The 14882-nt window shown below is 40.5% G+C and overlaps 1 protein-coding gene across 11 annotated transcripts in view; it reads right to left on the minus strand.

Moving 5' to 3' along the window:
* ULK4 (unc-51 like kinase 4) overlaps positions 1–14882 on the minus strand; it is a 621709-nt gene that overhangs the window by 412234 nt on the left and 194593 nt on the right. For 9 of the 11 annotated variants that reach the window (XM_039461864.2, XM_074406079.1, XM_074406080.1 and 6 more), the window contains 2 exons: positions 9586–9637; positions 9390–9484 (listed from right to left, as the gene is read on the minus strand). The exons of the other annotated variants lie outside the window; for them this stretch is intronic. In XM_039461864.2, the coding sequence (XP_039317798.1) occupies positions 9390–9484; positions 9586–9637 (147 nt within the window). The remainder of the gene's footprint in view (positions 1–9389; positions 9485–9585; positions 9638–14882) is intronic. 11 annotated transcript variants of the gene reach the window in all.

Here is a 14882-nt window from a genome sequence, read left to right on the forward strand (position 1 = left end):
GGAATGCTGAGTACACTTGGGCCTCAGTATGAGAGAGACTGGTACCAGGACCCCTTCCCCGTAACAAAATCCAGGAATCCTTAAGTCCTTACATAAAATGGCATTAGTATTTGTATATCAACTACACACAACCTCCCATATACCTTAAATCATCTCTAGGTGACTTATAATACCTAATGCAATGTAAGTGCCAGCTAAACAGTTGTTATACTCTATTTTTTAAATTTATTTTTTATTGTTATATTATCATTTTTCATTGTTTTTCAAATACTTTTTATCTGCTGTTGGTTGAATCCAAGGATGTGGAACCTGTGGATACTGAGGGCCAAGCTGTCTGTGACTGTATGATATCTGTGTGTTCATACGCATGTGTGTCGGTGTCTATGTGTTCATATGCATGTGTTAGTAACTACGTGTGTTCATATGTATATGTGTCGGTGTCTACATGTGTTCATACACGTATGTGTTGGTGTCGATGTGTGTTCATACGTGTATGTGTTGGTACCTATGTATGTTCATATGCATTTGTGTTGGCATCTATGTGTTCATACGGCTTTGTGGTGAGATCTACGTGTGTTCATATGCATGCGTGTTGGTATCTATGTGTGTTCATACGGGTATGTGGTGGTATATATGTGTGTTCATATGCCTATGTGTTGGTTTACTCAGGCTGCTGTATCAAAGGCCTTAGCCTGGGTAATTTCATAACAGAAATTTGTTCCTCACAGTTTAGGAGGCTGGAAAGTCCAAGATCAAGATGCCAGCAGTTTCGATGTCTGGGGAGGGCTGCTTCCAAGATGGCATCCTTTAGCTGTGTCCTCACATGGCAGAAGAAGTAGAAGGGCCAAACCAACTCCTTCAAGTTCTTTTAAAGGACACTAACTCCATTCATGACAGGGGAACCCTTGTGATCTAATCATCTCCTAATACTGTGACGCTGGGGATTAAGTTTCAATGTATGAAGTTTGAGGACACATTTGGACCATCACAGTGCATATACACGGGTGTATTTCCTAACTGTTTCTTGTAAGGGTTAGATGCTAAGATATCCCAGAAGACAGGAGCACACTTAGTGTCCCTCTAATGCCATTTCCCAATAAAGAAAACCAGCGATCCTCAGAAATGCCAAATTTCATAGCCAGAGCCGAGTAGTAACAAACTGAGGAAAGAATATCTTGCTGTAACATAAAATAAGGTAGCATTCAGAAAAGCATAGGGTATGTCACAAGGACATGTGACAGAGGCCAACCTGAAAGGGCTTGCACTAGCCAAATCTGGAGAAGAGCAGCACCAAGGTAATACAGTAATGAAGCCATTCATAAAATAGAAATCTGTGGTGAACGATGCCTCTCCAAAGATGGCCATGTCTGGATCCTCAGAACCTTCAAGTCTCTTATTTACACAGCAAAAGGGAGTTTGCAGAGGAGATTCAGTTAATGCTCTTGAGAGATTATTCTGGATTATTCAGGTGGACCCAATATAATAATAAGGATCCTTAAAGGGTGACAGGATGGTCAGAGTCAGAGAAGACGTGACAATAAAAGCAGAGGTTAGAGAGAGATTTGAAGATGCTGCTGGGCTGGCCTGGAAGATGGAAGAAGGGGCCCGGAGCCTAAGAATGCAGGTGGCCTCAAGAATGTGGAAAAGGAAAGGAAGAGAGCCTTCACCTAGAGCCTCGGGAAGGTTCACAGCCATGCTGACACCCCGAAACTCATTTCAAGCTTCTGACTCTCCAGAACGGTAAGATAATATATTTATGTTGTTTTAAACCACTAAATTTGTGGTAATTGGTTACAGCAGCAATAGAAAACTAATACAGAATATGAATCCATACCAATAAAAGACAGAGCTGCTTATTCGTATCAGGTAACTCTAAATATACATATACACAGTCATGCATGGCATGACGACGCCTTCGTCAGAACAGATGACATATATGACGATGGCCCCATAAGCTGCTAATGGAGCAGAAAATTCCTACTGCTTCTGACAGCATCTTGATGATCCCGACCCTGTGTAAGCCCAGGCTAATCATGTGTCGTTTTGTCTTCATTTTTAACAAAACAGTTTAGAAAGGAAAAAAATTTTAATTAAAAATTTCAAAAAAAAAAGCTTATCAAATGAGGATATAAAGAAAATATTTTTCTACAATTGTACGATGGGTTTTAAAATGAGTATTATTACAAAAGAGTCAAAAAGTTTTTAAAAGTTTACAAAGTAAAAATGTTACAGTAAGATACAGGGAATTCAGTATTAAAGAAAGAAAAATACATTTTTTTTTGTTTTCTTTTGTTTTTTTTGTTTTTTTTGTTTTTTTTTTTGAGGGAGAATCTCACTGTTACCTAGGCTGGAGTGCAGTGGTGCGATCTTGACTCACTGCAACCTCTGCCTCCCAGGATCAAGTGATTCTCCTGCCTCAGGCTCCCGAGCTGGACTACAGGTGCCCACCATCACACCTAGCTAATTTTCATATTTTTAGTAGAGATGGGGTTGCACCATGTTGGCCTGGTTGGTCTCAAACTCTTGACCACAGGTGATCCGCCCACCTTGGCCTCTCAAAGTGCTGGGATTACAGGACTGAGCCACCGTACGTGGTCACAGACGGAGTTTTACCATGTTGACCTGGCTGGTCTCAAACTCTTGACCTCAGGTGATTCACCCACCTCAGCCTCTCAAAGTGGTGGGATTACAGGGGTGAGCCATCACACTTGGCCATATTTTTAAATTTTTTTTCCTGCAGGCACACACCACCAGGCCCAATTTTTTTTTTTTTTTTTCTTTTTGTGGGCAAGAGGTTTCATTATATTACCCAGGCCGATCTTCAAACTCCTGGCCTCAAGTGGTTCTCCTGCCTCAGTCTCCCAAAGAACTAAGATTAAAGGTGAAGGTGTGAGCCGCTGTGCCTGACCAAAAAATATTTTGTAATAAATTTAATGTAAGCTGGGTGTGGTGGCTCATGCCTATAATCAATCCCAGCACTCTGGGAGGCCAAGGCAGGCGGATCACCTGAGGTTGGGAGTTCAAGATCAGCCTGACCAACATGGAGAAAACCCGTCTCTAGTAAAAATATAAAAAATTAGCCAGGCGTGGTGGCACATGACTGTAATCCCAGCTACTCGGAAGGCTGAGGCAGAAGAATCACTTGAACCTGGGAGGTGGCGGTTGTGGCAAACCAAGATTACGCCATTGCACTCCTGCTTGGGCAACAAGAGCGAAACTCCATCTCAATTAAAAAAAAAAAAAAAAAAAAACTAGTGTAGCTTAAGTGAACAGTGTTGATAATGTCTACTGTAGTGTTCACGGCGACTCAGCACTCAGTACTGACTCATCCAGAGCAACTCCAGGCCTGCCAGCGCCTCTCAGAGTCAGTATCCCATCAAGGTATACCATTTATCTTTACACAGTATTTTCCCCAGACCTTCTCTTGGTATACTTACCATTTGTTACAATCACCTACAATACTCAGTGCAGTAAATGCTGTACAGGTTTGCAACCTAGAAGCTATAGGCTACACCGCAGAGCCCGGGTGTGTAGCGGGCTACACCAACTAGGCTGGTGTAATTGCATTCTGTGATGTTTGCACAACAGAAAAGATCAGCAAACAAGGCATTTTCAGGACCTAGCTCCATCTTTAAGCAAGGCATGACTGTATGTACTATCCAAAAATCCAAAATTCAAAATGCTCCAAAATTTGAAACTTGCTTCTGAACTTCTTTTTAGAAATGGGGTTATGGCTATGTTGCCCAGGCTGGCCTTGAACTCCTAGGCTCAAGCTACCCTCCCACGTTGGCTTCCCAAGTAGCTGCGACTACAGGAGCTTGGCACCATGCCCAACTTGAAACTTTCTGAGCACCGATGTGACACTTAGAAGCACTGCTCACTGGGGTAGTTCAGAGTTTCAGATTAAGCACGTCCAACCAATAAGGATAAAGCAAATATTCCAAAAATTCACAGATTTCAAAACCCCAAAACCATCCAAAATCTGAAGCACTTCTGGTCCCAACTGTTTTGCATAAGGGAATAATCAACTTGTATATAGGCTTAGACCTTTACCAACTTTGGCTGGGCACGGTGGCTCAAGCCTGTAATCCCAGCACTTTGGGAGGCCGAGGCGGGTGGATCACAAGGTCAAGAGATCGAGACCATCCTAGTCAACATGGTGAAATCCCGTCTCTACTAAAAATACAAAAATTAGCTGGGCATGGTGGCGCGTGCCTGTAGTCCCAGCTACTCGGGAGGCTGAGGCAGGAGAATTGCCTGAACCCAGGAGGTGGAGGTTGCGGTGAGCCGAGATCATGCCATTGCACTCCAGCCTGGGTAACAAGAGCGAAACTCTGTCTCAAAAAAAAAAAAAAAAAGAAAGAAAGCAAAGTAACTAATTTCTATTTAAATGCAATATAGGTATTTATAAATACCAGACCTTAACAAATTAGCCATAAGGTTACTGTTCATTAGGCAAAAGAATCACCAAGCAACATCCCAGCAAGTCATAGCTTATCTGATGACTTGAAATTCACTGCTATGACAATGACCGTGACAAACAGGTTCCTGGTTAGGGTAGGTACTGTGACTTGGATTAACCCTCTTACTGAACACAGTGAAAAATGCCAGATAAAATATAAATATCCTAAACCTTAAGCTCCGAAAACAGTGGGAGCTTTCAGCCTGGTTTCTGAAGGAAAGCCCTAGGCAGAGAATTGAGATCATGAGAGCACGGAGCGGACCGTGCCCAGGAGGCACTCAGCAACGACACAGCACAGGTATCAGTGAGACTGCCCCTACACTCAGATCCTTCCAGCACACAGACTTTTATGAGTCACCTTACACAAAAACGGGCACCTGCAGAGAGAGGATTATACTCTCAAAGTTAGGAAAAACTAGATTCATTCACCAACCCTTCCACACACATTCACACTCCCGAAAACTGAGAGGCTGCCCTGGGAAGTTACGGTCTCAGACCTACACTGTCAGGGATGTACATACTGATGCTGTACAAATGATGCTGACCTGAAGCACTGTCCCAACTGGCAGCGCCCTCAGGTGCCTGTCAGAAGAACACATGTTACGGAGAAAGGAATATCCACACTGGATTTCAGCGAATGCCCTCTAATGAATTTCAGGAACAACGTCCAGGAAGGATAAACAATATTCAGGCCTCCAAGAAAACAGGAAGATTGGGGCATCAACAAGATACGACAGACACCACAGACAAAAGATGACTTTCTTTAATTGTACTTTCAGCTCTGGGCTACATGTGCAGAACGTGCAGGTTTGTTACATAGCTGTACACATGCCATGGTGGCTTGCTGCATCCATTGCCCCGTCATCTACATCAGGTATTTCTCCTAATGCTATGCCTCCCCTAGACGCCCACCTAATGACAGTGCCCAGTGTGTGATGTTCCCCTCCCTGTGTTCATGTGTTTTCATTGTTCAACTCCCACTTGTGACTGAGACCATGTGGTATTTAGTTTTCTGTCCTTGTGTTAGTTTGCTGAGAATGATGGTTCTGATATTAGAATTACCACATATACTATAGAACTACATTTAACAAACATGAATAAATAAGTCACACACTAGGAGATATCTATAGGAAACAGGAAATTATAAAATAAAAAGCAACACAGATTTTTTAAAAAAAGCAGAATTTCTAGCAATGATAGACTTCTACAAATGAAAAATAACCAAAATTAGAAACTAAACAGCTGTACGTGGCAGCAGAAGAAGAACAGAACACAGGAAAAAAAAAAAAAAAAGAAATAATATCATTTGGAATATAACACTAAAAAAGAAAAAGCTGACATGTACAAAAAGACAGTAAGAATTAGAAAATACAGTGTGAAAGTTTAAAGAATGCATGATCTGAACTGCTGAAGGAGACAGAACGAGAGAGAGAGACAGTGAGCCAAGATAATGGCAGAAAGTTTTCCAGACTGATGAAAAAGGACAACCCGTAGATTCAAGAAGCACAGAGAATCCGAAACAGAGTAAGTAAAAAAGACATTTAAATTTAGTTACATCACAGTGAATCTACAGAAAACCAAATCTACATCTCCTCCCCCCAAAAATGTTTTAGGACACAAGGGAGAAAAAGAGAGATTTCCTTCAGAGGAAAGACTTGAGATGAACTGCAGTCCTCTCAACAGCAACAATTCAGAACATAAGATAAAGAAATAACATCTGCGCAGTGCTGAGCAATAATATCAAAAATAACTACCAAACTGAAATGTAACGCTCGGCAAAATATCCCTCAAGGAAGAAGGACTTTGTCAGACAGACGGTCTGCCACCAGCAACGTAAGCCAAAGGAGACTAGAAAGGAGGTCCCGCAGTCAGAGGTAAGTGAAGGCAGCAGTGAAACACAAAAGAAACAAAGCATACAAAAGTGGTAAATACGTGGATACATGTAAATGAACATGAGCTACATTAAAGCAGTGATGACAAAGTCTGGTGGACATTTAAAAAAGAGAAACAAAACAAGACAGACTGAAAAATGCCGCAAAACACCACCAGCAACATATATATCATGGGGGGACTGGCGGAGTTACACAGGCTGAGGTCTGTATATCACTAACAGAAAAGAACGTTTCTTTCCGAGTTTAGCTTTTAATACATTAATATGCGTGATGTAAATTTTAGGGTAACCAGTGAAAGAATATAAAGAGAATATGTAAATACCAACCTTATATAGGGAAAAAACGAAATGAAAAATAAAATACCAATGAAACAAGAGAGAGAAAGTGAGAAGATAATATATGACAAAGTTTGAAAGAATACAGTAGAATGAATCCGAAAAGACCAACAATTACACTGTGTAAACAGAGTATATACTGTAGTTAGAAGTCAAAAATTGGCCAAATTATTTTTACTTATTTATTTATTTATTTGAGACAGGATCTCACTCTGTCGCCCAGGCTGGAGAGCAGTGGCATGATCTCAGCTCACTGCAACTCTCCCTCCCAGATTCAAGCAACTCTCCTGCCTCTGCTCATGAGTAGCTGGGATTACAGGCATGCACCACCAGACCGAGCCAATTTTTGCACTTTTAGTGGAGATGGGGTTCCACTGTGTTGGCCAGGCTAGCGGCCAACCTCAGGTGATCCTCTCACCTCTGCCTCCCAAAGTACTGGGATTACAGGCGTGAGTCACCACGCCCAGCCTGGACAAATTAATTTTAAAATACTATATGATATTCATATGACAGAGATCTAAAACATAAAAAGAGAGATTTTGGAAAGAAAAGAATGAAAAAAGATACAGCAGGCAAATATCAATCAAAAGAAAATTTACATGATTAGGCTAAAATGGGACAAAGCAATGTAAGGCAAAAAACATTACTAGAGATAAAGAGAGCCACTTCCCAATGACACAAGGCTGATTTCATTAGATGACATAATTTGAAATTTGAATATACCTAATAACATGGCCTTAAGATACATAAAACAAAAATTGTCAGAACTACAAGAAATAAATGCTTAATAGTAATAGTAGATTTATACACATCTCATTCAGTAATTTATAGAAAAGGCAGGCCTAACTTAGTAACGACAAGATTTGAACAAGATAACTAATAAATTACTTGATGGACATACATTGAATACTGCACCGAACAGCTATAAAATATTTTTTTCCAAACATACGGAATATTTACAAAAAAATAACCTCATAATAGGCTATAAACCAAGTCTTGATGAATTTCAACATATTAAAATCACCCAGACTACATTCTCTAACTTCAAAGCAGTTAAACTAGAAATCAGTATACAAAGATAACTATAACGTATCCATATGACATTTAAATACATATATATTAATAACCCATGATTTGATAAAGAAAAATATAAAATATTTTAACTGAAAGATTAAAATCATGTGTGCCAAAACTTGTGCGATGACACTAAAGCAGTATTCGAGAGAAACACCATCTCAAATGCATAAATTAGAAAAGAAATACGGAAAATGAACAAGCTAAATATTTACACCAGAAAGTTAGAAAAAGAATGCAAAATAGACCCAAAGAAAAAGAAAGGAAATGAGAATTATTTCAACAATCAAAACAAAAAGAAACAGAAGTGATTAGCAAAACGAAACCATGACATTCTAAACCATGTTTTATAAATTCAAATTTCTGAATCTGTATATAATAAAAACCCAAAGTAGTACTGAGGTAATTCCAAACGCCAAAGCATATAGAATTTAAGCGAAGGATTCAATGCACACACACACGTTAGCTGTGTTTGATGGGCGCGGGCAGAGGGCAGGGAAACACAGGAAACGAACTGCAGAATTCAGCTCTACAGCGGTATCTACGTGACCATGAAGGTGTTAAAATTAACTTTTTCTTTACTTCATAATATCTTTTTCAGTACAGTTGTGATTTCTAAATCCAGTAGTTTTATTCATTATCATGACAGGCAATTCACAACTCATGATTGACTGCTATCTAAAATGTTCCCTATAGGGTTGGTTGTTCGAAATTGACAAGCAGTTTCACATCAGACTCTGTTGAGTCATGCTTTGGATGTCCACGTAATTTGTTATCTGAAAGTGGTCACTATTGCTTGGGTCAAATGCTAAATGGGGCAGATCACTGGAAGTGGGCATAAGGCTGAGTTGCAAGAAACACATCCCCCCTTTCCCACATCACCCAAGCTTCGGTGAGGGGGTAGGGCAGGAGGAGGGCAGGAGGGAGCCATGTCCCTGCTCCACAGCAGCTTCTAGGGAAAGCTACTGCCTGGCAAACCCTGCTGCTGCTCCTTGCACCATAAGCTAGTTGTCTTCCTAACTGGCTCCTCTTCTGGGGGCCTTTCTGCAGAAAGAAAGGGAGGGGGGATTTGCCCCTCCTAAAGTCAACAGGCAGCTGACCTAAGGATCCTTCTAAGGCACAGTTTCTCAAAGGAGAGCAATTGTGCAACCCAGGGTACATATGTCAACGTGTAGAGACAATTTTGGTTGTCCTACTGAAGGGAGAGGAATGGGGCTATCAGCATCTAGTGAGCAGAGGCCAGGGTTTCTACTAAATGTCCCACAATGCATGGGACGGCCCCATAGCAAAGAACTGTCCATCCCAAAACGCCTTCAGTGCCAAGGTTGAGAAGGCCGGCTCGGAGGGTTTTACTACCAGTTACAACAAATAACCAGGCAAGAAGAAAGTACACTGAGGGATAAGTGTGGACCAGGAAGGAGAGAGAAAAACAAAGAAAACCCTTAGAACATCAACAAAGGGAAGGGATCTCCTGTGTTCATCCTGCCAGGGTGGCAGGGTTCTGAGGGGTTATTTCATGAGAGGAACATGCGCGTTCCTAACAAGCACTCTAAGCTAGGTCTCCTTATATACAGAATTACCAAGTAAATTTAAAAAGAACTTTTTTCAGAAGCTGCCAGAACTGACCGTAAAGTGATAGTCTTTCAATAAAACAGGATACTGTATTATTGCTTCAAAAGCAGACAATGTGATCTTGATCAATTCTTCTGACGCTGTCAGTCCTAAAATACAGGTAATTATTATAGGTATTTACTTACATGTTCTAAATCGCAATATCAAAGTACCTGAGACAGACGCATAAAATGTTCCATGGTCTACTCACCTATGGCTCCATCTATGTTTGTTTCTCCTGAGTCTACAGATTTAATATGACTCTGAAAAGAATAAGTATTTTAATAAATAAGTTTCAAAATAACTCTGAAATAAAATGCAGGTAGTTTACATTTTGCCCAAAACTGTACCTATTGCTCTTAATGACTCATAGACAGTAATAAATGCTCTAAACATATTATAAATACTATTAGTTTTAAATTTATATTAAATAATATATGTAAATTATTAACTATAATCATTTTTAAATATACAAATCACTATCAATGAGATTTAATGTTGGAATACAGTCAGTGTTAATCTAAGCACTTGCAAAAGTAAGAATAATACAACTGACACATCACCATCTCCGGTAATATGCCACACTTACACATTTGCCCTATCGGTACTTAGTCAGAATGGCACCTAACTCGGGGGGACGGTCACCTCAAAGGAAGGTCAAGCCCTCACTACCCCGAACACAAAGTGTGTCAAGTCAGCAGTTCTGCTCTCAAGGCCTGTCTTCCAATTTCACCAATGTTTTTAGTTCCTGCTAGATACCTCTTATTCCAATTCCCTTCTCTGTGCTCCCATGCAACTTGCTAGTGTCTCCTTTGCAAGATGACACCCATTGCTGTTTGAGAGGAAGACCTTCATAGCTCGGCTGTGAGCTCTCTGAGGCCTCAGCGTCCCGGACGAGGGAGCTTCCCAGTCTCTGACCAAACGCTCTGGACAGAAAAGGCACTCCATGAACACCATCTCAATGAAACAATCACTGCCATGCTAGGCAAAGCCCCCACAGTACCACCTGCAAGAACACTGCAACAGAGTTCTTGCCCCTAGTGAACAAAACCATACATATACATTATTTTATATACGGTAACAAATGGCAAATAAAATACAAGATGACCTTGGAGCTAAAAAGTAACTAAGTATAAGCAATTAGTCCACAGTAGAAAGTGGTCTACTGTGCTCCAATGCGATGTCTTCAAAACATCTAATACAATAGAATCTATGTAACATGTACAAAACAACACAGGCATATATTCTGTGTTACAAAGAAAACCCTTAAACACCACCCAAGTTAAGAACTAAGACATTCCCAACTGGCTGCATAAACTCCCCTGTGCCACCTGCCTACCTCCCTTCCAGAGAAAACCACTATCGTGTATTTATCATTTTCTCAGTTTTCTTAGTTTTAACACATACACGTGTCCCCGAATAGTAAATTGTTTGTGTATTTTTGAGCCTTACTGAAATTATAACAAACTAGCTACAGTTCATACAAACAGGAGAGCAGCTGCTAAAATCTTCAGAAAACATAAGACCCAAAATTCCAAAATAGAAAAAAACAGAGGGGTAAAGCTCCATGACTTTGGTCTGGGCAATGACTTTTTTAGATCAAACCCCAAAACACAAGCAAAAAAAGCAAAAACAGACAAAGGGGATGATGTCAACCTAAAAAGCTTCTGCACAGCCAAGGACACAAAAGAGTGAAGAGACAAGCTACAGGATGGGAGAAAATATTTGTAAACCACAAATCCATAAGGGGTGAATATCCAAAATATATAAGGAACTCAACTCAATAATAAGAAAGCAGATACCCGAATGTTTTCAAATGGCCAGACCAGGTGAAGTGGCTCATGCCTGTAATCCTAGCACTTTGAGAGGCCAAGGCACAAGGATAAGTTGAGGCCAGGAGTTTGGGCAACATAGCAAGACTGTCTCCACAGAAAAATGAAAAAATGGCCAGGCATGGTAGCACGCACGTGTAGCCTTAGCTACTTAGAGGCTGAGGCGGAGGATCACTTGAGCCCAGGAGATCAAGGCTGCAGTGGGCTCTGATGGCATCACTGCACTCCAGCCTAGGCAACAGAGCAAGACCCTGCCTCCAAAAAAAAAAAAAAAAGTCAAAGGAATGAACAGAAATTACTCAAAGAAGACATGCAAATGGTTAACTCTGAAAAAAATGCTCAACATCACTAATCAGGGAAAGGCAAATTAAAACTATAATGAGATATCACTTCGCATCTGTCAGAATGGCTATTATCAAAAAGATGAAAGACAACGAGGGTTGGTAAGGATGTTCAGAAAAGGGAACTCTTGCACACTGTTGGTGGGGATGTAAATTAGCACAGCCATTATGAAAAACAGCATGAACATTCTTCAAAAGAATTAAAAATAGAATTACCACATGATCAAGGAATTCAACTACTGAAATACATATATATGTATTTCCAAAGGAAATAAAATCTGGATGTTGAAGAAATATCTATACTCCCATGTTCACTGCAGCTTTCTTCACCAAAGCCAAGATACAGAATCAACTCAACTGTCCATCAACAGATGAATGGATTTTACAAATGTGGCAAATATACATAATGGAATTTTTTGAAAAAGGAAAACCTATCATTAGCGGCAACATGGATGAACCTACAGGACATTACCTTAAGGGAAATGAGTCCAGCACAGAAAAACAAACGTCACGTGACCTCACTTACAGGTGGGAACTAACACAGGTGAGCTCTGAGTGGAGAAGAGATAGTGGTTACCAGGACTGGGGGTCAGGGGAAGACTGGTCAAGGGATACATAATTCTGATTACATCGAAGAAATAGGTATCAAGAGATCTCGTGTACATAGTGAGTATAGTTAATAAAAACTGTAGTCTTGAAAATTGGTAATAGATTTCAAGTTTTCTCATCACAAAAACAAGGATGTGAGGTAACAGATACATTTATTAGTTCAATTTAGCCATTCCACAATGTATACATATTTCAAAACAATCTGTTATACACAATAAATGTATATAATTCTTATTTGCCAATTTAAAATTAAATTTTAAAATGTTTTTAAGAGAAATTTTTTTAAGTTATGGGAAAATACCTAAATGCAACCTAACTTTTTTTTTTTTTTTTTGAAAGAGAGAGAGAGTCTCACTCTGTCGCCAGGCTGGAGTGCAATGGCACGATCTCGGCTCACCGCAACCTCCGCCTCCCATGTTCCAACAATTTTCCAGCCTCAGCCTCCCAAGTAGCTGGGACTACAGGCATGCGTCACCGTGCCCAGCTAATATTTGTATTTTTAGTAGACACGGACTTTCATCATGATGGCCAAGTTGGTCTCGATCTCTTGACCTTGTGATCCACCCGCCTTGCCCTCCCAAAGTGCCGGGATTACAGGTGTGAGCCACCATGCCAGCCAAATGCAACCTAAGGTTTATAAAGTAGAATATGAATCTATGGATACAGAATGGTCTCAACCACATGTATTTGCATATGTCATGTATACGTTATAGATATATAAATAATTGTTTCTACAATACAAACATTTCTATATGAATAGAAAACAAGAACCAGTTAACAATGGTTGTCTCCAAGTGTAGAGTTATAATTTTATTTTTTTCAAATTTCACAGTTTTCCACACTTTCATTAATAACCATAAATAATTTAAATTAAAAAACTCAAAGACATTTATTGTCAAGGCTATAAAGAAAATCAGGAAGCCTAAAAAATGCAAGCCCTTTAAAAACTGAAAATAAAGGATATCTTCAAGGTTTTTTTTTTTTTTTGTCTACAAAGAAACAAAATTGACTTTAAAATGAAGTTAATTTTTAAAAGTAGCAATGTATGCTTTTCATGATAATTTTGTTAAAATCATTTCACACAATTCCAAAATGGGCAAATAACTTTTTTTTAATAAAAAACTCAGTGAGTGAGAGAGATATCTTTTCACTTCAACAAATCTACTTAAATGTCTATGAACCACTAAGTTAAAAAAAGAGGACATAGCAGTGTATGTAACAACAATCCCTTCTGTGTAACTCTCTTTTAAATATATACATGGGCCCAGTGCAGTGGCTCACTCCTGTAATCTCAGCATGTGGGAGGCCAAGGAGGGAAGATCACAAGGTCAAGAGATCAAGACTGTCCTGGCCAACATGGTGAAACTGTCTCTACTAAAAATACAAAAATTAGCCGGGCATGGTGGTGCGTGCCTGTAGTCTCAGCTACTCCAGAGGCTGAGGCAGGAGAATCGCTTGAATCCAGGAGGCAGAGGTTGCAGTGAGCCAAGATTGTACCACTGCACTCCAGCCTGGCAACAGAGCAAGACTCCATCTCAAAATTTTTTAAAAGATAAAAAATACACACACACACACACACACACACACACACACACACACACAATACACCAATGCTGGTGATGTGAACGACAAGTTTTGAGGCCGAGGTCACCGGCAAGGACACGCACTGCTTCCTTTGGGAACCTGAGGAGGTGCTTCCCTGCGTCTTCTGCCTTTCACTTCCCTCGGGACTTTCTAAGCATTCAACACACACTACCTTTTTCTTTTATATATATACATATCAAAATGTAAGCCTGACTAACTGCTAAAATCATTTATTCTTTATTATGAAGAATTATGAGATTCTTTTAACTTATTTCCTACCTTATATTTCTCTTATTTAACTCTTTTTAAATCCCTACTAAATATTTCATTCATTTATCAGTTTCAATATCTTTGGATGTATTTCTTCCTTCTCATTCTCAGTGTAACAGGAAGTACTGAGGAGGGGTGAGGACGGGGTGGGGGCACTGGAGATTCAAGGAGAAGGGAACATGGAAATAGTCAGCGGCTGATGTGAATTTTAAGACAGACCAGTTATTTGCATTGCCCCCCCGCCCCCGCCCCCAGCCATATTTAGCCACTCAGAGCAGGGCTAGGGTAGGTGGAGACTTAAACTTAACTAGCATTAAAATTTGCCGGGGAGTCAGGTGCAGTGGCTTATGCCTGCAATCCCAGCACTTTGGGAGGCTGAGTTAGGCGGATCACTTGAGGTCAGGAGTTCAAAAGCAGCCTGGCCCACATGGTGAAATCCCATCTCTACAAAAAAAACACAACAATTAGCTGCGAGTGGTAGCACACACCTGTAGTCCCAGCTACTTGGGAGGCTGAGGCATGAGAATTGCTGGAACCCGGGAAGCAGAGGTTGCAGTGAGCCGAGATCGCTCCGCTGCACCAGCCTGGGAGACAGAAAGAGACTCCGTCTCAAAAACAAACAAACAAAATGCCAAAGGAAGACAAGGAAGGAAGAGGGGAATGGGAGCTCCGCTCTATGCGAGGCGAGGTTAATGCTGGACCAGGCGCTCCAGGCAGGGTAAAGAGAACGTGAAGCAGCAGAGCCCTAGTAGGGCAGGGTAGAAAGAGCTAGGAAGCAGGTAGCAACAATTAAGTCTCAAAGGAGCTGACGGGCTGCTGGGGAGGAGAAAAAAGGAGCTGAGAATCAGGGCTGGTGGACCGACAAGGGGATA

The sequence above is a fragment of the Saimiri boliviensis genome, chromosome 9 (assembly GCF_048565385.1).
Source record: "Saimiri boliviensis isolate mSaiBol1 chromosome 9, mSaiBol1.pri, whole genome shotgun sequence".
In the NCBI taxonomy this organism is placed as follows: Eukaryota; Metazoa; Chordata; class Mammalia; order Primates; family Cebidae; genus Saimiri; species Saimiri boliviensis.